The sequence below is a fragment of the Heteronotia binoei genome, chromosome 8 (genome assembly GCF_032191835.1).
Source record: "Heteronotia binoei isolate CCM8104 ecotype False Entrance Well chromosome 8, APGP_CSIRO_Hbin_v1, whole genome shotgun sequence".
NCBI lineage: Eukaryota > Metazoa > Chordata > Lepidosauria > Squamata > Gekkonidae > Heteronotia > Heteronotia binoei.
The window spans coordinates 109,731,511-109,756,339 of record NC_083230.1 but is presented as its reverse complement, the minus strand read 5'-3'; the positions used below and the strand labels follow the sequence as shown (position 1 = coordinate 109,756,339).

Sequence of the window (24,829 nt, the reverse complement as noted above, 5' to 3'; positions counted from 1 at the left end):
GGACTTTCCCCCCATTTCCGTGCATTGATTCCCACTTCCCATAAGATGCACACATTTAAGTGTTTGTGCACCAATAAATCAGTCCCCCCGCCCTCAAGTGCACACAGATGAACATCACATGCATACCACAAACAAATTCACAAGAAAAAGCAGAAAATTAAAAGCACTCATAGATGGATGGAGGAAAGGAGGGAGGGGACATTTCCAGCCACAGATTCTGAAAAGGATTTTTCAGAAAACTGGGAAAAGGTGAGTGGGGAGCTTTCTGTACTTATGACAAGCAAAGGGCCTACCTGTATGGTACAGAGAAAACTAACTCACCTTCAAAACCAACCCCCCCCCCCAAGGACTTTACGTTCAATTAACCACCATTTGCTGGTTGTCCCCAGCCCGGAGGACTTCCGCCTTGCCTTGACTAGCGTTCTATAATAAAAATTTTTATTTAATAAAATTTATTTTAATAATAAAAATAAATAAAATAGGAACATGCTCCTGCTAGAGATCCAGGCCCTACCTGACCTACCACCTTTTTGAAGGGCCTGTAAAACGGAGCTGTTCCGCCAGGCCTTTGAGTGAGGCAGCAGGCGTCCATAATACATCTAATCCGGCTTCCTTTGTTGCAATATTCCATCTTCACTCGAGTCTATTTGTGCACCATCGATTCCGCTTTTATTTGTATTATAGTTTGACTAGTTTCCCTAACAGCTGAAATGGAACATTTTAACAGTTTTATTGCTTTTACATTTCAATTGTTTATATTTGCCAATTGTTATCGTTAATTGCTATTGTTCAATTCTGTTGTCCTCCACCCCTGAGCCTGCTTGTGGGATAGGGCTGAATAGAAATTAACATAAATAAATCCTTCTCCATATTTAATTAATAAATATTTTGTACATTTGGAAAATACTTCTGCTATTCAAGTGTCAACATTTTGACGTTAAAAGATTTGGATGTACACCTCATCGTTCTGACAACGTAGTCCAGGCAACACTCAATGGGTTGGATGCTGTCAAAACAAACATTTGAAGCTGCCTTATATTGAATCAGACCCTCTCGTCCATCAAAGTCAGTATTGTCTACTCAGACTGGCAGCGGCTCTCCAGGGTCTCAAGTTGAGGATTTTCACGCCTATTTGCCTGGACCCTTTTTAGTTGGAGATGCCTGGGATTGAACCAGGGACCTTCTGCTTACCAAGCAGATGCTCTACCACTGAGCCACCAACCCATCCATTAGCTGTGTTTCCTCTGTCCAGCAATAGATTCGTGGGATTGCAGGACCTGTGTGGATTAACAGCCATTTGGATTGGAGGCTATGGTGAGAAAGGGCACAGTGACAACAGCTTATAGCTCAAGTGTAGGAGAATTGTTGGTGGATGATTCCTGAAGGGGAGAAAAATCAGACTTCCTCTTGTGCTTATCTACAGAATTATAGTGTTCAAAAAGGTTACTAAACTCATAGTTTATAGGAAGTTCTAAGGCAGGCATCTTGAAAATGATCATATGTTAGAAGCTCACACTAGTAGTGTAAGTAATTTTTCACAGGTGTAATATTAGACCTAAAAGCCCCATGGTGCCAAGTGGTCAGCTGCTGTACTGCAGTCCAAGCTCTGCTCACAACCTGAGTTCAATCCCAAAGAAAGCCAGCTCAAGGTCGATTCAGCCTCCCATCCTTCCAAGGTAGGTAAAATAAAGTAAACTGTAGAAGACTGAAAAAGGCAATGGCAAACCACCCCATATCAAAAAGACATTGTGATGTGACATCACCCCATGGGTCAGAAATGACTCAGTGCTTCCACAGGGGGCCACCTTACCTTTAGTATTAGACCTGGATTTCTCAGGCTAGCCTGATCTCAAAAGCTAAAATGGACAAAAGGAAGTACTTCTTCACCCAAAGGGTGATTAACATGTGGAATTCACTGCCACAGGACGTGGCGGCAGCTACAAGCATAGCCAGCTTTAAGAGGGGATTGGATAAAAATATGGAGAAGTCCATCAGTGGCTATTAGCCACAGTATGGATATATATATATATATATATATATATATGTATGTATGTATGTGTGTGTGTGTGTATATGTATGTGTGTGTGTCTGTATACACACACACATATATATTGGCCACTGTGACACAGAGTGTTTGACTGGATGGGCCACTGGCCTGATCCAACATGGCTTCTCTTATGTTCTTATGTCAGTCCTGGTTAATAAAGGGATGGGAGACCACCAAGGAAGTCCAGGGTTGCTATGCAGAGGCAGACAATGGCAAACCACCTCTGCTCATCTCTTGTCCTGAAAACCTTATGGGATCATAATAAGTCAACTGTGAGTTGAGGGCACTTTCCACCACCCAGTAGACCATGGCAATAGATAGTTATAATATCATGGTCCTGCCCTGGATAGCCCAGACTAGCCCAATCGCATCAGATCTTGGAGGCTACATAGGGTTGAACTTCTCAGGTTGCTACGCAGAGGCAGGCAATCAGGGGTGGAATTCTAGCAGGAGCTCCTTCGCATATTAGGCCACACACCCCTGATGTAGCCAATCCTCCAAGAGCTTACAAAAAAGAGCCTTGTAAGTTCTTGGAGGACTGGCTACATCAGGGGTGCGTGGCCTAATATGCAAAGGAGCTCCTGCTAAAATTCCACCCCTGCAGGCAACTGGGGCTTTTAGTATGCTTTCTGTGGCTACTCCACAGAATCAGTCACCGATTCATACTTCACCCACAGATATTTCCCAGATAAGAGGAATTCAGTCGATTTCCAGGTGTTTTCTTCTTTAGATCCCCGGCTCTCACGTTCCAACAAGATGTTGTCCAATTTTTTAAACAGACTTTTAAAAGCCAGAATTAGTTTACATCTGCCTGGCTTATTCTTAGTTTTTACAACATAAAGTAAAAATGCAGATCATGTATCATCTCACGCCCAGCATATGAAGGAGGTGTTTACCGACACCAGATATGGAGGTTTCGTTTTTTGCCATCTACTAGTCTTAAAGTTTTAACCTGTATGAATTCATTTTTATTATGGTTTTGGTATTATATTTATTGTATCTGTTTAATAATAAAAATAACTTTATTAAAGTTGAGATGAGAATTACACAGACAACAGTCAATACAATTTAAAGTCGCTGTAGAGTTACAGAGGTACAAAGTATTACACCGACAAAATGCATTTGTAACAAAGAGGGATAACATTTTGTGTCCTACAAAAGCAATTTTTGTAGCCATCTCTGTACTTGTGACCACCCAAGTGATATAAAGTTTTTGTTTTCCAAGTAGTCTAGTAAGCGGAGCCATAGTTCAGTAGAATAAATTTGTTTAGGAAATTGCATCGCTTTTTATCTGTATTTAACTGCTGTAAGCCGCTCTGAGTCTGCTTGTGGGCAGGATGGGATATATATATATATATATTTAAAATGTTAAGTAATACAAGGACAAACAAGACTAAGTACTGCTGGTGTTTCAGATTATTTGTTCTCCCCCTCCTTCAAGTAAAGGAATATAATCTGTACCACAACTAATACTAGGACCACAGCCACGAAATCCATTAGTAGAAATGGGAAGTCATTCCAATCTGCTGCTTCAGATACTGGGAATTATTTCAGAAACTCCTAGTACTCCCTGGAGAAGGATCCTGATGCCGGGAAAGACAGAAGGCAAAAGAAGAAGGGGACGGCAAAAGATGAGATGGCTGGACAGCGTTACTGATGTAACAAACACGAATTTGAGCAGCCTTCGAAGGATGGCGGAAGAGAGGAAGGCCTGGCATGACTTTGTCCATGGGGTCGCAAAGAGTCGAGCTCGACTGTGCGACTGAACAACAACAACAAACCACAATCCTCAGGAGGGACTGGCTACACCCTTGGGCCAGTACAAAGTGTCGATGGGTCCCTCCATCATAGCTCTTTTGACAATCCCTCCTCACCTATCATCACCACTTGCCAACTAACTGCAGTTCCTTCTCCCACTGTGACGGCTGGCAGAGGCAGCAGAGATCCACAAGCTTCTTGACTCTTCTTAGCTAAATCCATGCTGACAGATCTACAGAGCATGGAAGCCACTGCAATGTCGCATGGGTCTCTGGGCCACCTGTGGGTGATCTATGGAAGAGGCAGCCTGGCACAATATTCTTGCATCCAGCTTGCTTCACTGGGAAAAGAAAGGGTGACGAAGCATCTCCAGCTGAGGGTGGGTCTTCGGCCAAGCTTGGTGACCCACCGTGCCAAGCCCTAACACCGGCCCTGACTATTCACCAAAAGTATGGAGGCACCCAAGATATATAGCCTCATGAGGTTCCTGTCTTGAGAAGGTGAGTGCACTCTCCCCATCCAAAGGACTTTTCTTATAAAAGTTTCAGCAATGCATGTTGGGGAGGCAAAACTAGAGAATCTCAGCAGGGCAGCACAGCAACAAATAAATTCAAGAGAACCCCACCAATGCTCTTAATGTTAAATGATAGTTTCTATTTGTCCCAACAAGTCAACCTAAGTGGGAAATACTTAGAAGCTGCCGCAACAAACCTGCTACTTAAGGGTGAATAGCTGATTTAGCTAGCCTAGGGAAACTTGCATTTCCTGTAATATTCCTTACAAGAAATCAGGTGAAAGATACAAGAAAAACATTTTTTAAGCCAGCCAAGATGGCTTCTCCCACACCTAACCAAAACTGGTAGCATCTTGACCCCAAAAGGGTATATTCAGTAACCGTTTTCCCACACAGATCACCTCGGTGTCACGTCCCTCTTCACTGCGCAGCGTCTGGTCGGATTTCCCACCATCTGCGCCGAAACAGCAGGAAGAGCCGCGGCTTCTGCGTTGCAAATGGAAATCACTAAAACCCAGTTTCCGTTTGCGACGGAGAAACCGCGGCTCTTCCTGCTGCTCCGGCGCAGATGGTGGGAAATCCGACCAGACGCTGCGCAGTGAAGAGGGACGTGACTCCGAGGTGAGCAGTGTGCGAAAACGGTCAGTGCTTTTTTTATAGAAAAAGCCCATTTGCGCATTAGGCCACACCACCTGGCTTGGGAACACAAGGTTGCCGCATGGCGCGTCGGGCCAGCCGGAGCCCTGGCCAGCCCAGGCGAAGCTCCACTCCTGTGGGCTCCGGCAGAAAAAAAGCATATCTATAACAAGAGGGGAGTAAGAGTTCTAAGCCTTCTCTTGCTCCTGTAGCATACAAGTAGCATACTCCCGGAGGAGGTACGGGCCCTGCGATGTTTAGACCAATTCCGCAGGGCCTGTAAGACCTACCTCTTCAAAATAGCCTTCACCTAATGCCGAGTCAAGAAAGTCTCGCTGGGCATATTTTAGTCACTGAATTTTACTAAAGACCTAAGTTATAGCACCACAATGTTAATTTTAATGTAAGTTGCTAATGTTTTAATGCTGATTTTATAATTGTAACTGTATTTATTATGTATGGTTTTATTGTATATTATATTCATATGTTGTGAGCTGCCCTGAGCCTGCCCTGGCGGGGAGGGCGGGATACAAATAAAAAGTATTATTATTATTTTCTTTCTTTTAAATATATATATATATATATATATATATATATATATATATATATATATATATATATATATATATATATATATATATATATATATATATTTATTTAATAGACAAGCAAGTGCTTTCTTATCAAAAGGCGTAATAGGATTTCTTTTTTTGTTCTTGGGGGAGCAGGGCTCTTTTGCATATTAGGCCACACCCCTCTGATATAGCCAATCCTCCAAAAACTTACAGGGCTCTTCTGACAGGGCCTACTGTAAGCTCTTGGAGGATTGCCTACATCAGGGGTGTGTGGCCTAATATGCAAAGGAGCTCTTGCTACAAAAAAACGTCCTGTGGGGGAGTATTTGGTTTCGCAATCCCCTGCCTGAGGTATGAAGTGATGCGATCCAACAATTGGCAATACCGTGCAATAGTCAGGTCTACAAAACCCCTATCCAAAGACAAGAACCTGCCAGTCAAGTCGTTTCCAATCCCAGCCCATCTCCTCCACCTGCAGAGTGCAGCAAGAACGCAAGGAACAGTCCCACAAAAAATTCTCTAAACTCAGCACAAGTGGAAAAGAACATGAGTGTTTATTACGATACGGACAAAAGAGTAGAGAACCTGTTTCTGGATTATGTACTCTTCCCCCCACCCCGCACCCAACAATACAATCTGCATGCCTGCCATACTCATGCGGCAGGGTATCCGTGGCAACAGTCACATATGGCCTGTCTTGTGTGGGTTATGCAGCACATTGCAGAAGAGCAGAGCGCCAAGGAAGCCAGCAGTGTTTTGTACTGCTAAAGGCACGCAAAGGGGAGATATGCTCCTACCTCAGGTAGTCTCTGCGACACAGGATAAGGTTGGCTTTGGTGTACAAGGTCGAGCCCACCTCTCCCAACCGGCAGTCACAGCAGGCGCACTTCAGGCAGTCCTCATGCCAGTACTTGTCCAGGGCCTTTAGAAGATACCTGTCTTTGATCTTACGGTTGCAGCCAGCACAACCTTTCGGCTTGGTGTCTGGCTGAACTGAGAGCATTTGTATACCTGCAGCGAGAAGGGAGGAAGGAAAGAAAGAAAGTCAGTTCGCAGCCTGCAGGACATCCCCCCCCCCCCCCAGAGAAATCTTCCTTGGTCTTGTCGAAGCCTCTCTTCCCAGAAAAGTCTTCAAGATTTCGGCAGAAGCTACAAATCCACCTTGTTTAAAGGGAGGGGGGGTGTTGTTGGCCAAATCTGTGCCACCCTGCACACCTTCGTCGCTCGCCATGGACTCTCGAAGACCGCAGATTTATACCCCACCCTTCTCTCTGAATCAGTGTCTCAGAAGTGGCTTATAATCTCCTTTATCTTCTTCCCCAACAACAGACACCCTGTGAGGTGGGTAGGGCTGCAAGAGCTCTCACAGAAGCCGCCCTTTCAAGGACAACTCCTGCGAGAGCTATGGCTGACCCAAGGCCATTCCAGCAGCTGCAAGTGGAGGAGTGGGGAATCAAACCCGATTCTCCCAGGTAAGAGTCCACACACTTAACCACTACACCAAACTGGGACAGTACATGGAAGGGGGAGACCACCCAATACCACAGCTTGATTACCAACCTGCTTTGATGTAGCTTCATGAGAGGGGTGTTATTTAACAGACTTCTTTAAAAACACTCCCCCCCCCCAAAAGAAAAACCCTTTCAAGCTTCCCTCAAAACTCCCCATATGCTTCCCCCAGTCTGCCCTGGACTTCATCTAAAGCAGAATTTGGATGGAAACCCTAAAGAACTGCTCAGACTTCTGCTTTTCCCAAGAAGAAGAAGAAGACTGCAGATTTATACCCCACCCTTTACTCTGAATTAGAGTCTCAGAACAGCTTACAATCTCCTATATCTTCTCCCTGCACAACAGACACCCTGTTGGGTGGGTGGGGTTGAGAGGGCTCTCGCAGCAGCTGCCCTTTCAAGGACAACCTCTGCCAGAGCTCTGGCTGACCCAAGGCCATTCCAGCAGCTGCAAATGGAGGAGTGGGGAATCAAACCTGGTTCTCCCAGTTAAGAGTCCGCGCACTTAAGCACTACACGAAACTGGCTCTCCCCAAGCTGTAAGTTCTCTTCAGAAGTGATGCGTGAACCACACAAGCACAGCTTGCAAACGCATTAAAAGTCTATACCACCTTCAGTATGCTCCTGATCTAAAAATTCCTTCTAGACCGTTTGCCATCTTCAGTCTAACACTCGTATATGAAACTGCAGCCAACAAGAAAATGGTGAAATAATATACAACGCACTCAAATCTCTTGCAAACAAATCAGAAGCAATATTTTGTAACGGGGAAAGATTTAAGTCAGGGGAAGGATGGCTGTAATTAAGAAGCATAGCTTTTATTTCTTTTAACAAGCAGGCTTGGCTCCCCAAGGCCCCTCATCTACTGAAAAATATCTACAGAATTAATAACGCGAAACCTAACAGTTAAGCTTAAGTCTACTAATTTTCTGGGGACTTCTGTGTGTGCGTTTGGGAGAGAACCTAACTAGTCAAATTCCAAACTGTACAACACCCATTGCTTACTGTACTAAAGGCAGTTCTCTAAAATATATCTCAGCAATCTGTGGAGGTTACCACTATTTGGGCACCTGATCACAGCAAATAATCTAACAGACAAGGGACATTTTCCAACCAGAGGATTTAACCAACACGTTTGCCGAAGAGGATCACACTCATGGTCACTGCGTTTCCACTCCTGTCTAATTACTGCACAAAGAGGGCTCTCTGGTTTCTATAATATATAAGCCAGGGCTTTTTTTTTTTTTAACAGGAGCTCCTTTGCATATTAGGCTACACTCCCCTGATGTAGCCAATCCTCCTGGAACTTACAGGGCTCTTTTTTTGTAAGCTCTTGGAGGAATGGCTACATCAGGAAGGTGTAGTTTAATAAGCAAAGGAGTTCCTGCTACAAAAAAAGCCCTGATATAAACAGAAGAAAGTCTTAATTTGGTTGATATTCTCGACTGGCACATGCCTCCTGTGGGCTAAAATTTTGCTTGTGCTCTCTGGAAGATGGAAGCTACTGACTGGGTGAAGGAAAAGGGGGAGATGAGAGACAAAGTTAGATGATATCTTCTGGAATGAAAGGACAGAAGGGGGCCAAAGCAGAAGCCAAGATACACAGCGTTCCAGCAGGACAACCACAGGCTCTTAAGCAGGTGGACAGCTGTTCCATCATACCAAACAGGAAGGAAGGGAGGGAGAAGTGGAAAGAAAGCCACTTTATCTTTAAACACATTCTCCAAGCCAGTCAAAGGGGTCAGGGCCGGATCTATCAAGTTTTTGAGCGGGGGCAAAACTAAAAAATGGCACCCCCACTAAAAAAAAAATGATGTATGAGGGTGTGTGCCTGCTGTCCCAGGCAAGGTATCTCCACAACAAAGCCCCAGTCTGCCCCCCACAGGCGCCCGACCCTTTTTTCCTTCCAGGGTCTGTGCACAGATCCTGGAAGAAAAAGGGTGTGGGGGTGGCACCGTGGCATCTGTGCCGTTCTTGGCTCTGAGGATGGTGCAAACACCACTAGGATACCCTCACTTTCTCCTCCCCATGGAGGAGAAAAGCATGGGTGGGGTGGCCAATTTGGCACACAAACACCGACGGTGCCGGGGGCAGACACCCCTCTTGCCCGCCCCCCAGATCTGGCCCTGAACAGGGCAGTGGGGGCTTCAAGAGCCACATGTGGATCCTGAGCCACAGTTTGGCCACCCCTGGGCTGTAAAACTGCAACCAACTTATGGAGACCCACAGGGTCAAGAGACAAACAGAGGTGGCTTGCCATTGCCAACGTCTGCTTAGTGACCCTGGACCTCTTTGGTGGTCTCCCACCAAAACACTAATCAGGGCCAACCCTACTTAGCTTCTGAGGCCTGATGAGATCAGGCTCACCTGGGTCATTCGTAGGGTCCTCAGGTTGACAATTTGGGGTCAAAGAGGTTGCGTGCACTGGAGTAAATGGACAGTGCCACCACAGAGAACTTACAGCTTACCGCTCTTGAATTGTTTTAGTGCTTTATATGATTGGTTGCATGCCTTGAACTTTTCAAAAGGTGGGATATATATATTTTAACTGACTGGAGAACCGGGAAAGGAAGAAGGAGTACAAGACAAGAGGCCAAGGTCTGGAACTCATTGTTGCCGCTCTGGCTAAGTAGACAGCAGGGCATATTGTGTCCCAGTTTTTAAAGAACAAAGACGCAGACACTCTATTAAAAAGAGTCAAGCTTGGCACAGATACTAAAGGTTAGCTCCCTGCAAAGCACAGAGTCTTGAAACGGCATGCCTTTCCCAACCCCAGCTCAGTGCAATTCCCCCCACATATTACCCATGGAGTCTTGCAACTCACAATTTTGCTGTAAAGACAGACTGGAGGAGCTGGCTGGCATATTATTATTATTGTAGAAAAAGCCCAGCAGGAACTCATTTGCATATTAGGCCACATCCCTGAGATCGCCATTGTTTCACATACCATATTTTTGTAGGAAAAGCCCAGAACTCATTTCCATATCAGGTCACCCACCCCAGGCATCACTATTTCACACAGCTTTTTTGTAGAAAAAAACCCAGTGGGAACTCAATTGCATATTAAGCCACACCCACTGACGTCACCATCATTTCACACAGGGCCTTTTTGTAGAAGCAGCCCAGCAGGAACTCAATTGCATTAGGCCACACCCCCTGACATCACTATTGTTCCACACAGGGCTTTTTTGTAGAAGCCCAGCAGGAACTCATTTGCATATTAGGCCACACCAACACCAAGCCAGCCGGAACTGCATTCATATGAACATATGAAGCTGCCTTATACTGAATCAGACCCTTGGTCCATCAAAGTCAGTATTGTCTTCTCTGACTGGCAGCGGCTCTCCAGGGTCTCAAGCTGAGGCTTTTCACACCTATTTGCCTGGACCTTTTTGGAGATGCCAGGGATTGAACCTGGGACCTTCTGCTTCCCAAGCAGATGCTCTACCACTGAGCCACTGTCCCTCCCTAATTCCTGTGCGATCCTGCTCAAAAAAAAGACCCTGATTATTATTACTATACCACCCTCCCCCCAAACAGCTCGGAGTGGTATGCATCATTGTTAAAAACATGCAACAGAAAAAAAAACCACTGTAGAATCAGGGGTGGCCAACGGTAGCTCTCCAGATTTTTTGCCAGAATGGCCAATGGCTGAGGCTGATGGGAGTTGTAGGCAAAAACATCTGGAGAGCTACTGTTGGCCACCCCTGGAATAAATAATCAATGATAGGATAAAATCAATAAAATCATCTAACTCATCAACGGCGTATATTCTCTGCTTCTCTCTCTCCTTGAGGAGGCAGACTGTGGGCTAGGAACAGTAGAGGTAGTTGCTGTCCTCAACTCTAAGCCTGGCAGAACATCTGTTTTGCACACTCTGTGGAACGGTATTAGGTCCCACAGGACATGGGTGTAACCAGGTAGAAACTTCCATCAGGCCGGAACCCGGGCTAAAAAGGCCCTGGCTCTGGCTGAGGACAGCTGTACATCTTTTGGGCCCGGGATCATCAGCAGACGTTGGGCCTTAGAGCACAAATCTCCTTGCGGGGCATACCACAGGTACATTGGTCTCAGTCCACTTAAGGCCTTAAAGGTTAAAACCAAAACCTTGGATCCACTACTCCACCTGGAGCCAGGGTAGCTGGTGAGGCGCTGGTGAAATATGTGCTGTCACTGGGGAACCTGCGCTGCTATATTCTGGACCAGTTGTAATTTCTGGGTCAGCTTCCAAGAGCAGCCCTGCATAGTGTTACAGTAGTCCAACCTCAAGGTAACCATTATGTAGATCACTGTGGCTTGGTCAGGGCTAGAGAGGAAAGGAGCCAGTCGCCTGACTTGCTGAAGCTGGAAGAACGCCTGCTGTGCATTGTTTGCAACCCGGGCCTCCATAGATAAGGAGGCATCCAAGAGCACACCCAGCTCCTGACTGTTGGTGCCAGTGCTAATAGCATGAAATACACGAATATTCCGAGTAGCACGAACGATATTCTATTCACTATTTAATACGCCCAGTATTCTTATCTCCAAGAAATGAAGACATGAACTTTTTAAAAAACACAGTACATCAGTAATTCATACAAAGTCCCAATATGCACAATTTTCTCTCATATAGTCCTTAGACTATACATAAGGTGCAGTCTTCAACGTTGCCAAGATGACTCAAAGGAGAATTCAGCCAATCCATGGCTTGACAAGGAGATCAGTATCAGCCACGCCTTCCTCAATCATAAATCTTTTACGCAAATAAATGCGTGCAGTTTCTCAAATATTACAAATGATTATTAGCTAGGTGGGACCACAGTCTTATTTCATTTTTGGGCAAAGCCGCCCTGCGAATTCTGCAGCTGGTCACGGAGAGGCTTTGTATGAATTACTGATGTACTGTGTTTTTTAAAAAGTTTACGTCTTTATTTCGTGGATATAAGAATACTGTGTGTATGCATTAGTGAACAGAATATTGTTTGCGCTACTCGGAATATTTGTGCATTTTCTGCCATATTTTCACCGAGTAACCTCTTTGCTTAACTAGTGTTATTAGCATGGCACTAAGTGTGGGAGATAGCGCCCCAACCTCAGGTCAGGCAAATTAGATGGGGTGGAATCTGGACATCCACAGATACAGCTGGGTGTCAGCAGCATACTGATGACAACTCAGCCTGAAACTCCACACCAACTGGGTGAGAGGGTGCCTGTAGATGTTAAACAGCATAGGAGAGAGGATTGCCCCTTGGGGAACCCTGCACACCAAGGGTGTTGGGGTGACATCCTCTTTCTAGCACCACCTGGTTAAGTGTGCGGATTCTTATCTGAGAGAACCGGGTTTGATTCCCCACTCCTCCACTTGCAGCTGCTGGAATGGCCTTGGGTCAGCCATAGCTCTCGCAGGAGTTGTCCTTGAAAGGGCAGCTGCTGTAAGAGTTCTCTCAGCCCCACCTACCTCACAGGTAGTGTTTCCTCTAAGCTGCGTTAGCTCACAGATTTTTAGCCTCCAGCTCATACATTTTTGCCATAGTTCAGGAAGGATGACCCCAGAAGCACAATAATTTGTGCAGTAGTTCCCAACTTGAATGCCAGTAGCCCACAACTTTAATGCTAGTAGCTTACAAAATGGAATTTTTGCTCACAAGACTCTGCAGCTTAGAGGGAACATTGCTCACATTGTTGTGTATGTGGGGCGGGGAAAGGTAGAGGAGATTGTGACCACTCAGAGACTCTGAAAATCAGAGTATTTGGCAGGATATAAATCCAATATCATCTTCTTCTATCCCTGACTTCGAAGAGATGAAGTAAGCCACTTCAAGGTTACCCCAGAAACTCTTATGTTAGCAAGGCAGTGACCCAACATATATTAGCCCTGTCGAATGCCGCACCAACCTACCTGTCTGCAGAGACTGTCCACGAGGGAGACTAGCACTGTCTCCGTCCCACGGCCAGGGTGGAAGCTGGACTGGAATGGGTATAGGAACGACATGTCCTCCAGGAAATTCTGGAGCCACTCCACCACCATTCTCATGGTTAGTCCCCTCCCCCTGGCAGCAGAAAAGAGCAGGAGTCCAGTAGCACCTTAAAGACTAACAGAAATTGTGGAAGGGGATGAACTTTCGTGAAAGCTCATCCTCTGCCACAAATTTTGTTAGTCTTTACAGTGCCTGGACTCCTGGCTCTTTTCTACAGCCACAGAAAGACTAATACAGCGACCCATCTTGATCTATCCTCATGGAAGTACTAACTTGCCATGGTTTTATGAATGTTACAAGGGGGTTTCACTGAGAAAACATGGGCTGTAGGCCAGTGAATTCCATTAATTTGTCAAAAAGTGCAAGAGGGTCTATGGCATGTATCAGAACACAAATTTTTGATGACACTATATACAACAGAACCAATTATTATAGCACCAGCATCTGTAAACTAAAGGCTTTCTCAACAAAGACATTTCTTCCTTGCTCCAAACTGGAATTTAAACAGGGGGTTGGGGAACAAGAGGGAGGAGAGCAACAAAACACAGGTATTCAAACAAATGCAGTGAGAAATCCGTTTTGGGGGGAGGGGGGGACTCTTAAAGAGTGTCATGAAGTTTAAGGAAGTCTACTTTCATTATTTTATTTAACACATAAGTGAAAATTTAAATTGCAACCTAAGTTACGCTTGCTGGAAAAGCCGACTGAAAATTTGAGGACTCATGCTCAAGACAACAAACGCATGTACAAGTGTAGCTATTTTATGTGGGTAAAGTTTTTAACTTCAGATAAAAACTCATAGATTTGAGCCTAGTAGCACCTTAGAGATTAACAGAGCATATGCACTTTCGAGAGTCAAAACTCCCTTCATTAGACACAAGTTGGAATGGAGATCCCAGAGTAATTATATCCCAATCAGAAAGTGGGACGAGTGTTGTAAAGAAGCCACTCAGGATACAAAGTACAACGTACAATGTGATCAGAGAGATTAGAGCACAGGAGAAAAGCTTTAGGGCAGTGGGTCTCAATCTCACTGTTCTACTGCAGACCAAACACGGCTACCTTCTGAAAACTATGACCGATTCCTCACTAGCAGTTGCTCCAACCCCAAGGCTTCTTCTTCTCCCACCTCAAGCCGTCAATTCCCCAACAGTTGCTGCATGGATGCGTTTTGATCTGTGGCCCCTCCAATTTCCCTCGTGGCTTCTGGATCTCCAAAAAACAAGAGCAAGAAGCCACAAGGGAAACTGCAGGGAGCTGCAGATCAAAATGTGCCTGCGCAGCAACTGGTGGGGAACTGATCGCTTGAGTCAGAGAAAGCAGAAGCCCGGGGGCGCAACAACTGTTAGTGAGGAATTGGTTGATGAGAACTCACGAGTCCCTGACATGTCTATCCCACCCTCCCTCCAAGGATCTTAGTGTCAGTACACGTGTTCTTCGGTCCCTGCGAGGTAAGAAAAATGGAGAGGGGAGAGCAACTGGCCCAAGACATCCCATTAAGATTCATGGCCAAGGGAGGTTTTCACCCAAGTGACTCTATCCCCAGACTAGGGGTGGCCAAACTGCGGCTCAGGAGCCACATGGGGCTCTTTCACACATATTGTGTGGCTCTCGAAGCCCCTACCACCATTTGGCTGGCTTGGAGAAGGCATTTGCCTCTTTAAATCATTTCTCCAAACCAAGCCAGCCAACGGTTCGGGGAATGCATTTAAAGTTGCTTTCTTTCCACCTCCACCTCCTTCCTCATCTATTTTCCTTCCTTCCAACATCTGATATTCATGTCTCGCAGCTCTCAAACATCTGAGGTTAAAAAGGCAAATTCAATTTTGGAAATGCAAAAGTATCGTGTCCAGATCACGTGATGTGATGGTATCGCTTTACTCTGCTCTAGTAAGACCTCACCTGGAGTACTGTGTTCAGTTTTGGGCACCACATTTTAAGAAGGATATAGACAAGCTGGAACAGGTCCACAGGAGGGTGACGAAGATGGTGAGGGGTCTAGAGACCAAGTCCTATGAGGAAAGGCTGAAAGAGCTGGGGATGTTTAGCCTGGAGAGGAGGCGGCTGAGAGGTGACATGATCACCATCTTCAAGTACTTGAAGGGCTGCCATACAGAGCAGGGGTGGGCCAACGGTAGCTCTCCAGATGTTTTTGCCTACAACTCCCATCACCCCCAGCCATTGGCCATGCTGGCTGGGGGTGATGTGAGTTGTAGGCAAAAAAAACATCTGGAGAGCTACCGTTGGCCACCCAATATAGAGGATGGCGTAGAATTGTTTTCTGTGGCCCCGGAAGGTAGGACCAGAACCAATGGGTTGAAATTAAATCAAAAGAGTTTCTGGCTCAACATTAGGGAGAACTTCCTGACCATTAGAGCGATTCCTCAGTGGAACAGGCTTCCTGGGGAGGTGGTGGGCTCTCCTTCCTTGGAGGTTTTTAAACAGAGGCTAGATGGCCATCTGACAGCGATGAAGATCCTGTTAATTTAGGGGGAGGTATTTGTGGGTTTCCTGCATTGTACAGGGCGGGGGGGGGGGGGGGCCTTGGACTAGATGACCCTGGAGGTCACTTCCAACTATATGATTCTATTCTATGTGGCTCTTGTGTTAAGGAAATTTGGCCACCCTTGCCCCAGATAACCCCTCTGACCATAAAGCAATACTGGCTTACTTAGGATTCATCCCATCCTAAACATCTCAATTACTTACAGACAAATGTGAGATAGTGTATCCAAAAAGAGGTTCTATCCTGATTTCAAATGTGAGGCACATCGACTGTTCCCATTCCTCAGGAAAAAAAGGCTTGGAAAAATAGATGAGCTCTGGAAAAGGTCAGATTGGCATCTGTCAGAGCAAAGGAGGAGAAGAAAAAAAAATAGATTCTAGTCAAGAGCCTCCTACAAAAAAAGTTTTCCCACCCACTGATAAGTCTGGGAACAGCCAAGATCTCTTTTTCAACCATTGCCGAGGCGGAATCAGCTGTAGGCAGCTAGAACCTGCTAAAATATTAAGTACCTAAGAGCAAAAACTCTATTGATGGGTCTTCATATAGGGTAACATCAAGATTAGGAGCTGCTCTGGTCTGCAGAAGATGCAGCTTGCCTGGCCTCCCAATTACCTTTTCTTTTTTCAAAGGTGCGCATTTAAAATTACCAAGCACCGATGTGAAGGATGCAGTGGGTGCAGCTTTCCTGACCTCCCAATTACTTTTTCTTTTTTCAAAGATGAGCATCTAAAATTACCAAGCGTCAACGTGAAAGACTCCTTTAAATACAGGTAACAGGCCTTTAAAAAAAAACAGCTAGCAAATGAGTCTCTGTAAAGAGTACATGCTGTCGTAAATAAACCCAGATAACTAGGAACCCATGACTAATTCCAGCCCAGCACCTGAGGAAGTACGACATAAAGCAAGCATGTTGAGGTGATGAACTGCACCAAGCCAACCCATGGAAGCAATCCACAAAACATACAGGCAGCACGTTATCTCGACAGAATCTTTGGAGAGCATGGTGACCGAACAGATCCAGAATTCCTACCTGCCTCTACAGTGCATTGCTCTGCTCACTAGCTTTTAGTACATTAAAGGCCAATGTAGCCATGAAATTAAAAGATGCTTGCTTCTTGGGAGGACAGCTATGGTGAACCTGGACAGTATAACAAAAAATAGCTACAGACCATTTCTGCAGTAGTGAAATTCCCCGCAATGTTGTTTTTAAAACTCCGCATCATGTGAAATTTTCTACAGATTTTTTTCTCATCAGGCACAAACTCCGTTTTCTCCTTCACACACCCCTTTTCAGAACTTTCTAAAACTGGGGATTCTACAAACACAGGGTAAGGAGAAAACTTCAGGTTTGAGCCTAGTGAGGATAAACCTACTGTGGAAAATTACACATAATGCAAAGTTTTAATGACAATGTGGGGAATTTCAGTACTGTGGAAATGATTGCAGTAAAATCCTGCTGGAAAGTACAATGAAAGTACATTATTTAGTGTGTGTGATCGCAGCCAAAGAAACAGCAACATCCACTTGAAAATGATCGCTAAAGTGCATTTAAAGTGGACTCAAAGTGCATTTAGCGTTCAGCATGTGTGAAAGTGCACCCAAATGGCATTCTATCATACACTAGACAACATGATACACTTGCTGAAGAGGTGAGCTGCTGTACGTACACTCACACAAACCTTCCCCACTATGCTAACCCCACGTGGAGTGAACGCAGATTATAATCATGTGACTCAAGTGAGACATCTAGGTCCTTCCCACAGGACATGAGCCCTGGAAGGAGGATGGTGCAAATCAGGAGGGAAAGAACCACATATGTGATCACAGATTTCATGCGCACACAACCAAGCACAAAGGACAGTATTATACAGAAGCTACTTCTCATGAAAAAGAGCCCCATGGCACAGAGTGGCAAGCTGCAGTATTGCAGTCCAAGCTCTGCTCATGACCTGAATTCGATCCCGGCGGAAGCTGGGTTCAGGTAGCCGGCTCCAGGTTGACTCAGCCTTCCATCCTTCCGAGGTCGGTAAAATGAGTACCCAGCTTGCTGGGGGGGGGGAGTGTAGATGACTGGGGAAGGCAATGGCAAACCACCCCGTAAAAAGTCTGCCATGAAAATGTTGCGATGCGACGTCACCCCAGAGTCAGAAACGACTGGTGCTTGCACACCGTTACCTTTTTACTTCTCATGAGGGTATGCAGGCACAAGCATGGTCACAAGCCTCAAAATGTGGGGCATCTATTTCAAGAACGACTGGCACCAAAAGCTATGTAGAATGCACTACATTCAGACGCCGACACATGAAGGGCTTTTATTCCATGCAAGACAGGGGAGTCCTACTTAATGAATGCAGAATATGTGACTCTCTCAGTTCAGGGGGCAGGCAGGAAAGCATCGGACAAAACTTTCGCCAAGAACTACCAGCTACCAGCTTTCTAAGACCACTGCAAACTCGAAAGAATTTCTCAAGAAGTGAAGCATACAAAGCAGAATCTTGTGGTCCCCAACTGGACAACTGTGAGCAGGTGTCTGGAGGCAATTTGGACCCTGCAATTAAAATATTAAAAAACAAAATAAAGAGAAAGTCAGCCAATAAATAATCAAGTTATAATATCCCTGCTAAGGAGCCCTGTGGCGCAGAGCGGTAAAGCTGCAGTACTGCAGTCCGAGCTCTTGGCTCACGACCTAAGTTCGATCCCAGCGGGAGCTGGTTCAGGAAGCCAGCTCAAGGTCGACTCAGCCTTCCATCCTTCTGAAGCCAGTCAAATGAGTACCCAGCTTGCTGGAGGTAAAGTGTAGATGACTGGGGAAGGCAATGGCAAACCACCCCGTAAAAAGTCTGCCGTGAAAATGTTGTGATGCGACGTCACCCCAGAATTGGAAACAACTGGTGCTTGCACAGGGGACTACCTTTACCTTTTAATATCCTTGCTGCAGATATGAGGTCATCAGAGAAGATAAAGGTAACATGTATGTTGTTTTCTAATAAAGGTGATAACTTCAGGAGGTTTTGCTTCTATTTACGGCTTCCCCCTAAGCTGTGGGGAACTCTACATTAAGAATAAGCTGTCACCACTGTACCTTTTTAAAGACCCGAAAGTGCTCACTGCCTGTTGTCTGTCATGCTAATGGCAACCCGGCACCACCTACATCACCTCAGCAGTTTCTCACTAAAGTGGGGCCCCGATCAGCATCAGAGAAAAAAAATGCACCAGGAGTTGCAAGATCCTTTGGAGTGACAGCCAATTCTTATTCTCAAAGCCCCAGGTGGAAGAAGAAGAATTGCAGATTTATATCCTGCCCTTCTCTCTGAATCAGAGACTCAGAGCGGCTTACAATCTCCTTTATCGTCTCCCCCCCCCACAACAGACACCCTGTGAGGTGGGTGGGGCTGAGAGGGCTCTCACAGCAGCTGCCCTTTCAAGGACAACCTCTGCCAGAGCTATGGCTGACCCAAGGCCATTCCAGCAGGTGCAAGTGGAAGAGTGGGGAATCAAACCCGGTTCTCCCAGATAAGAGTCTGCACACTTAACCACTACACCAAACTGGGTCTCTGGAAGGAGACAATCTTGCTGAGCGTAGTGAATGCAGAAGAAGACCTGTTCCCAAGCTCCTGCCAAAAGCCTCCCCAAACAAAACCCACAGAAGTATGAAAAAAGATTTGGAAAGGAGGGCAGAATGCCCTAACCATTGCCAATGTTGTCCTTTTGTAAAATGCTATTTTTCATGCACAGAAGGGACCATCCTCAAAAGGCTGTGTGGTTGAGTGCAGTTGTGCAAATTCACTTCTAATTTGTGAAGTATTTTAACAAAATGCCGTTGATACATACTCTAGAAGCTCCTACTTCAATATAAAAGTATTCAGAATTCAAGGAAGTATATTTCAGTGGTTCAGAAAGCTTCATGCATTGTGTCATCCCTAGAACAACCCCATGTATTATCCATATAACACAAAACACAGCAGATGAATGGAACCAAATCATGCCAGCTACTATCTAGTGAAATTATGATCAAGATGGGATTTGAACCATGGACTTTCTGGGCTCACAAAGTATGCATACTTACACCTAGCCACTAACACCTCAGATCGATAGGTAACCCTCCGTCACAAATCAGTGCAATGCAGCACAGCGTGTTCAAGTTAAGCAAGTTGAAAAGCTAACAGCTACATTTCTCCAAAAAGATGGCAGTAACACACTGACCAATTTTTTTATGAACAGGCTTGTGGCTTTGACACTAATACAGTCACAGTTCAATAGCCTGCCAAGTTTTCAAATGGGAAATGGTCACCTTAGACTTGCTTGACTTACGATGGAATTTTTTTTGCAGATTAACAGTTTTGTTGCCTATCACATGGGTTTTCCCATACACTAGACACTTTAATTTCAGATTCACAAGGCAGAAAAGTCTTGAACTTCTTCAGGTTTCCGAGGTCTGAAGTCTGCCAAACAACATATGGCTAGAATTTGGGGTGTGGGGGGGGAGGGGGGGGAAGGAGACAGACACCCTTCCAACAGATAATCAAACTGTGTTGCTAAACCACTGTTGTGAGCCTAGAGCTATACCAGCACATGCATTTACTGCTAAGTTTCTGGAGCAGGTGAAATACACCCAAGACACATCTTTCAAATCCCATTGATTTTAGCGAGAATCTTAACCACATGCTGACCTTTGGCCATGGGAATCAGCAGGGTTTAAAGTCCTTAAGTATGGGGAGATCTTAGCTTGATTTTTGGACCAAATATAAAAAAACCAAACATGCACACTGTAAATAGTTAAGATAAACTAATCATCCAATATCAGGCCTTCAAAAATAATAGATTATCAGAAAACCCTATATTCAATTAATACAACCCCCTCATTCCATAAGCTTGGTAACCCTTTTCTCAGTTTAGGAAAGAAACATTTGTTATTATTGAGTTCCCTCTAGTAATTGCCTTTCAGCTTGGCTATATCCATACAAATAAAGTTCACACAGGGTTTCTTTTAAGTTAATATCTCCGAGTATAGTGTGGGTGAAACAGGATTTATTTGAATGGGGAGGCCTCCTGGGAATCCCACCCCATGTACACCACTTTGAGTTGTGTGAGGGAAGAGATACAGGGTGTAAATGTGACATGTACGTTTCGCTACTACTAGCCAAGGCCTCTCAAAGGCAGCAGTTACGTTTAAGCAGCTGGCTCTTCCAAAAGCTTACGGTGTAAGTCCAGAGTAGCCAGTGGGAGTTACTTCAGGATAAACAGGCATAGAACTGGGCTGTCAGTTTTGCTTTCTTTGAGGCAAAAAGCTTACCCCGCCTTCCCCAGGTGCCTAACTCTATGAGTTTGTGTGCCCACAGAGGAACACGAGTTCAAACTTAAAAGTCCATTCAGACTAGATATATAGGGAGGGGGGAAAATCAGATTCCTGTGGTGATGGAAAAACCATCCTTGCTAAAAGATCTTTCCACCCTGCCCAAAACCCCACATTGCCTTTATTATCAGGGAAAGAAGGGGAAAAAGAGAAAGGCCAGTTTGAAGAAAAGCCAACTTGATAAACACTTGGCAGTTCTTTCCCAGCACCTCAAGAGTCACTGCAAACCGCCATGCAAATTGTGGAAGGAAAAAAAGAATTCCCCTTGCTTCATAGGTTCCTACTACTCCTGAATTATTTGACAGTTTAAGGGAAATCATAATTAAAGGAGAGACACATAAATAATAGCTTGTGTGGCATGGGGGGGGGGAGGGAAGAAGTAGAACCATTTCATTTTGAAAACTTCGGTGAGCTTTTAATTGCCTGGATTGCATTGTGAACCAGCCCAATGCTCGACTGCCTCTATTATGTGCTCTTGTTCTGTGCCATTCATCCCCCACCACACACACACATAACACACACACTGTAGTTAACACAACAAAAGTGCAACTCCAAAACACCCAGGAGTTCCCCACAGACATCTTTTTAAAAACTGGTATAATTCAGAATATGGGACTTTTGTCCACTCGGCACTAATTGCTTCCCCTACGCTTTAATTTTTTAAAAATCCACTTTCCCCCTCACATCACATGAATATGAGTTTAGAATGAGGAAGGGACATTAAGAGATGTTTTCTACGGAGGGGGGGGGAATATATACCGCCGACCTCCCCCAAGCTGGAAGCATCCATTCCAAAGAAGGAATTCAGCGACAATAAGATATGAAGCCTCAATTTCTGAAAGTTAGTTTGGGCCTAAAAGCTAGTTTCTCTGTTCACTGGCTCACATCTTTTCCCACAGCCCTTTAAAAAGGCAAGTGTGGGCATCCCCCCCCCCTCCAATCCCTTTCACAACAAGATCTCAAGTCAAGGAGAGGATATTTTCTTTTCAAAGTCTCTTTACTCAGTCTACTCTTTAAAAACACACCCCAATCTTCCCTTTGGCTCTCTCCCCCCCACTGCTAAAAAAAATAATGAAATAAATAACAGTATGGGGCTTCTGAAAACCAATTCTACTTCCCCCCCTTTTCTTCCCAATGCAGCTGTAAGACTCCAAGAGATACTGACATTTTTCCACTCTTATCAGTTTAATTACAGTTACCATGGTAGCAAAGTGCTAGTGGTTGGCAAAGGCCAACATGAGATTTGCAAGACCGAGCTCAATTTTGATGCAGTTCACATGCAAAAAAGAAAAAAAAATTAAAAGAAACACCACGACGAGGGAAACGCACTCTTAAACAACAAAGAGCCCCCCCCCCCTTTTGTGTAGTTAGCACAAATCAGGCGCCGCTAATTTTCTCTCCCCTCCCTCCCCACAGCCCTGGCAAAACCCATGCAAGGGGGATCAGTAGGCAAGCATTTGTTCTTGTGCAAAAAAATAAAAATAAAATAAAGCATGCACACACACAAAAACCCAGTGTGGCTTGTCTTATTACACCTAATAAAAAAGAGCGGCTGAGAAACAAAATTAACCTAACTGCCTTCCCAGAATGGATCTCTGAACAGCGTTCAAGAGATGATCGGTCGGGTGCTCCATCTTACCCCACACGGCCCCCCGTCCCCCAACGTAAGATCTCTGCCGAACGCCAAGCCCCAAACAAAACACCAAAACACCAGAAGCCTTACCAAAACTTTTCTCCTTTTTCTGCATGAGTTGATTCGAGGACACCCCCGCCCCCCCCTTCCCCGAACAGCTCCTTCTTCCTCGAAGGAAGCCCGAAGTGGCAAGTGTACGATCCTTCCCCCCCGCCCCCTCCCCAGTTTTTAGAGGTCCAAAGAAAAGATTGGTCTGTCGAGGGAGAAGCAACGAGAGAGAAGGCGAGCCGGGGCTATTGTGCGGAGCACTTTGAAAAGGGGGAACAGTGGAGGGGGTTTGGGGGCTATGGAAAAGCGACACGCACGCACCCAGTTGCAACCGTGCAGGCGCGCACACAAAATGATGATGGCGAACGACAAAAGGCACACACGCCCCCCCCCCCGCCTTTAACTGCGTGGCGTCTTTCCAGCCATCCCAAGCGAACCGGGGGTCTTTCCTCTCTCTCCAAAGCTTCACTTGTAACAAATGGATTTGATTACACTGTCACATGCAGCGTTAACATAAGCACAATAAATGGGGAGGGGGGGGGGAGAGAGAAGAGATGCATCATAAGAAGAGGGCTAGCACGCTACCCATGCGGGAAGTAAGGACGTTGCACACACGCCCCCCCCCCCCTTCCCAATTCATTCTGCACAAAACGCTACACTCACGCCAGACGAAAAGTGTGGCGGGGGAAGGTTTGCAAAGAAAGAAGAAACATCTCGTTAATGGGGGGGGGGGAGAGAATCTATTTCCTAGAAGGGAGGAAGAAGAAAGACGAAGTCGGGTTTTCTCACCATTGCATTTCACACGCAGGCTGGCCAAAAAAAAAAGGAACGGGAGCCAAAAACCCAAAAATCTGGCGCCGGGTTCAGAGGCGACGAGGCAAGGTGGGATCGCGGCCCCGTCTCATTGTTTTAACTTTCCTGCTTCCCCACGCAGCCCCTTCCTGCAGCCGAAACTGGGCAAGCAGCAGCAGTCTTCCCTTTATTCTCGCCTCTCTCTCGTCATCATAAAAATAATGAAGCCTCGCATGATTTAAACGCGCAGACAGACACAAACACACACGCGCGCGCAAAGAGCGAGAGCCGCGGAGCCCCAAACTTGCCGAGACAACAAGGGGGGGGGGGGGAGAAAGAAATCTAGAGTTGGACTCATTAGGTTGGAAAGAGGAAACCCGAACTCGCCTCGCACCAAACCTGACCCGGAGAGCCCCCCAGCCGCGGCCCGCGCGCTGCCTTTCCGCTTACCTGCGCAATTAAAGCCAAACAAGGTGAGTGGCGAGAACCCCCCCCCCCCAAAAGTGCCTTGTAGCTCTCTTCTCCTTGGAGAAGGTCAGGAAAGAGCATTGTTTTGCAGTGAGGGAGAGGGGGGAAATTAATAAAGGCAAAGGGGGAAGGGAGGGTGCAAAGAGAGAAGGGAGAGAGGAAGCAGGTTTTGCTCGTCTTTCTGGATCTTTTTTTTTTTTTAAATAATGAGGTCCTCCAGGATCCGCCAAGTAATTGGGTTGCCCGCATCCAAGCTACAGGTCTCCTTAGCTATGTTTTAAAAGAGGGAGAGCATCTCTCGGCCCTCTCTTCCGCGGACTCACGATAGCCTTTCTCCCCCCCCCCGCCCCCCAGCAAGGGGAGGGGGTGTCCTGGTCGTATAGCCAACTTACCTAAAGCTAAAGCAGCGTGCTTGGAGCCGCGCTGAAGAAGTCAGAGCGTAGCAGCTGCTGCGGCACAACGCAATCCCTTAACCAGCCAGACATAATCAGCGAAAAAGAGGGGAGGAAGAAAAAAAAAGGTCAGTCGGGGGTGGGGGGAAGAAAAGACGGCGAGGATGCTCGTGGCACGCTTGCAAACCGCCGGGAGAAAGAGAGGCTGAGACTCGTGGCCGCTTGCAGGCTATTTACCGCTACTCGCTCTCCCCCCCCCCCGCCTGTCTTTCTCACCCCACCGCCCCTTTCCCTCCTCCTCCTCCTTTGCTTCCCCCCACCCCGATCTGCGGCTCCGCTTTAACTCCAGCCGCCGGGCTCGGGAGAAGTGTGCAGAGCAGCCGGGAGACAGATTGGGGGTTTGTCGCTAATTTCCCAGGGTGGAAATTTACAAGCGTGCGAGTTCAAGTCAGCAAAAAATAAAAAAGGAGAGAGGAAGCATATGCGTCGGGCTAGACGCCAGCAAGCCGGCTGCCGCTCTCTCTCTCTCTCTTTCTCCGGCTTCAATCACGCACGTTAAATAATACACTTTCAATGCACTTTCCCACTGGATTTTGCCAGTTCCCACGTAAAATCCAGTTGGAAACTGCAGTGAAAGCGGAC

The 24,829-nt window shown here is 46.0% G+C and overlaps 1 protein-coding gene across 6 annotated transcripts in view; it reads right to left on the bottom strand.

Moving 5' to 3' along the window:
- LMO3 (LIM domain only 3) overlaps positions 1-24,829 on the bottom strand; it is a 322,118-nt gene that overhangs the window by 117,244 nt on the left and 180,045 nt on the right. For 2 of the 6 annotated variants that reach the window (XM_060245867.1, XM_060245870.1), the window contains exon 2: positions 6,328-6,541. In XM_060245867.1, the coding sequence (XP_060101850.1) occupies positions 6,328-6,533 (206 nt within the window). In that variant the 5' untranslated portion in view covers positions 6,534-6,541. Of the gene's footprint in view, positions 1-6,327; positions 6,544-22,577; positions 22,681-23,777; positions 23,818-24,187; positions 24,276-24,829 lie in introns of those variants that run through there. The other 4 variants (XM_060245868.1, XM_060245871.1, XM_060245869.1 and 1 more) reach the window with 4 other exon arrangements.